Below are 2,412 nucleotides of genomic sequence, written 5' to 3'. Positions count from 1 at the left end.
AACTAACTAGAGAGGCTTGATAGCATTTTTTAAAACTCTGTGATAATGATCATTGGGCCTGTGAGAAGCAGATTTCAGAGTTTCAGCCTTTCCTGGTCATGTCTTATGAGCTTAAGGATCAACCACATCCTGATGACCATGAGACTTTCCATTCAATAAAACAGAACATCTCTTTATCTGATCCTCTGTGGTGGAACCATTTTCCTAGGGGAACATGTTTTAAGAGGGACACCCAGTTTTTCTTGTGGCTTTTTGCTCATCTGGTTATTAGAATTATGCTAAAATAAATTAACAATGTGGTACTGCAGAGTCAGTCATTAGCCCCATAGGGCTTCTGTGTGACCATTTGTGAAACAAAATAGCTAGCTTTGATGCATACCAAAAAAAGGAGGTTATATAGGGGTAAGCTTAATCATAAATATTTCCTTCACAGTTTTTGTTGTTGCCACTTTGTTTTGTTTTCATGGGTCCAGGAATCAAACCCAGGATCTCGCAAAGCACATGCTCTCCCACTGATCTATATCCCCAGACCTAGGGTCTTTTTTTATTGTAAATAACAGATATTTTTGGTAGGCAAATAAAGTGAATGTTGGAGCCTTCACAATGTAAAAAGCCTAAGAGAATCTCAGAGGAGTAAGATTGAAATTTAGGAGTTGAAGAACCTGAAATCTATATGTAGAAAGAAGAATATATGTTATGGTTTTAGTCCTACAAAGTACCATAGGGATGGCATGGTCCAGAGGCTTTCAAAGTTTTTCAGTGGACTCTTGCTCAGTAATCTAATATATAAGATAGATAAAAGAGCAGTCTCATTAACTACCATTAATATGGAAACCTTGGAATCAATTCAGGTGTTCTGGGATTTTTGAATACTTGGAAAACCACTTGAAAAATCTGGTAATCTGACTTGATGAACCATGGTTTTATCACACTAATAGTCACATTATTAGTTTGTGGTGAGATGGAAACGGAATCAAAGGTGTGTGTGTGTGTGCATGTGTATGATACTCACAATACTTTTCATTATCCTAAGGTTAGGAGCTAACCCAATTTGCCCAGATACCTTCAAGCAGAGTAATTAAGCACAAGGTTAAGCATAAGATAGATGGAAGAACAACCTTGCTGGATTGTTCTTTTTCCAGGCAGTTGAGAAAGAACAAGAAAATACTTCATCTTGACTCTAACATTTACTATGTTAATAATCTTACTAACTCTCAGGAATGTGTCCTGTCCTGTGCAATATTTTTTTCAGGGCTGTCTTTACTTCCTTATTCCTTAAGGTATAGATCAAAGGGTTCAGCATTGGTCCTACCACATTCATCAGAATTTGAACCACAGTTCCCAGCATGGGGTTGGGTGTGGGCTGTAGGTAGACAGTGATAATGGGCCCATAGGCACAGAGGATAGCAATGAGGTGAGCACTGCATGTGGAGAAGGCACGGCGGCGACCCTCAGTTGTCTGAATACTCAAGATGGAGACCGTGATTCGAGTGTAGGACACGAGGATTAAGAGAAAGCAGATGAGAGACACTAGGCCAACGTTGGTGAAGCTTACCCTCTGTGCTAAGGAAGTATCAGCACAGGCCAAGGGCAAGAGTGCTCGGATATCACAGAAGAAATGATCCACTTCATTGGGACCACAGTATGGCAAGGTGAAGGTGAGGGAAGTCAAGATGCTGGAATGAATGCACCCTAAAAGCCATGTGCCCACAGCCAGGGTCACACAGATTCTGGAGTTCATGATTACTGTGTACTGAAGAGGGTAACAGATGGCAGCAAAACGGTCATAGGCCATCACAGTATACAAGAAACACTCAATGCTTCCGAGGAAGTGGAAGAAGAAGAGCTGGGAGACACAGTCTTGGTAGGAGATGAGCCGGCTCAGTCCCATAAGGTAGAACAGCATTTTGGGGCAGGTGACAGAAGAGAAACCTATGTCAAACACAGACAAGTTCCCCAAGAAGAAGTACATGGGTGTGTGAAGGCGAGTGGAAGAGATGACAACCACCAGGATAGACATATTTCCCAGCAGGGTGCATACATAGAAGGGCAAGAAGAGGACAAAAAGTATAGTCTCCAGCCCCTCCGTGTGTGGGATTCCCAACAGGATGAATTCTGTCACCACAGAGCTGTTCTTCAAATCCATGAGAGTCAGGCCTGGCAAGGAAGAAGAAACAGAGGACATGGAAGTATGACCTTGCTCACTCTCCAGGAGTGACCTTACTAGGGAAATGAAATTTAAATGAGTGTTCACATTGTAAGTTATGGAGAGATTGCTTGTGCCCCAAGATTCAGGGCATTATATATTAGAGTGGAACTGCCACAGCCAACTTAAGAGTTTCTGAAGCAAGTAGTTTTGTTGTACTGATTCACAATAGAGATGTCTTTTATTACAACAACTTTTTTTTTTTA

The 2,412-nt window shown here is 41.4% G+C and overlaps 1 protein-coding gene across 1 annotated transcript; it reads right to left on the bottom strand.

Moving 5' to 3' along the window:
* Positions 1-1,207: 1,207 nt before the first annotated feature.
* LOC113192547 (olfactory receptor 10D3) lies at positions 1,208-2,146 on the bottom strand. Its single transcript, XM_026402717.2, has one exon. It carries the CDS (start codon positions 2,144-2,146, stop codon positions 1,208-1,210), a length of 939 nt encoding a protein of 312 aa, XP_026258502.2.
* Positions 2,147-2,412: the final 266 nt, after the last annotated feature.

The sequence above is a fragment of the Urocitellus parryii genome, chromosome 4, assembly GCF_045843805.1.
Source record: "Urocitellus parryii isolate mUroPar1 chromosome 4, mUroPar1.hap1, whole genome shotgun sequence".
NCBI lineage: Eukaryota > Metazoa > Chordata > Mammalia > Rodentia > Sciuridae > Urocitellus > Urocitellus parryii.
The sequence above is the reverse complement of the archived record's forward strand: the minus strand, read 5'-3'. Positions and strand labels throughout refer to the sequence as shown.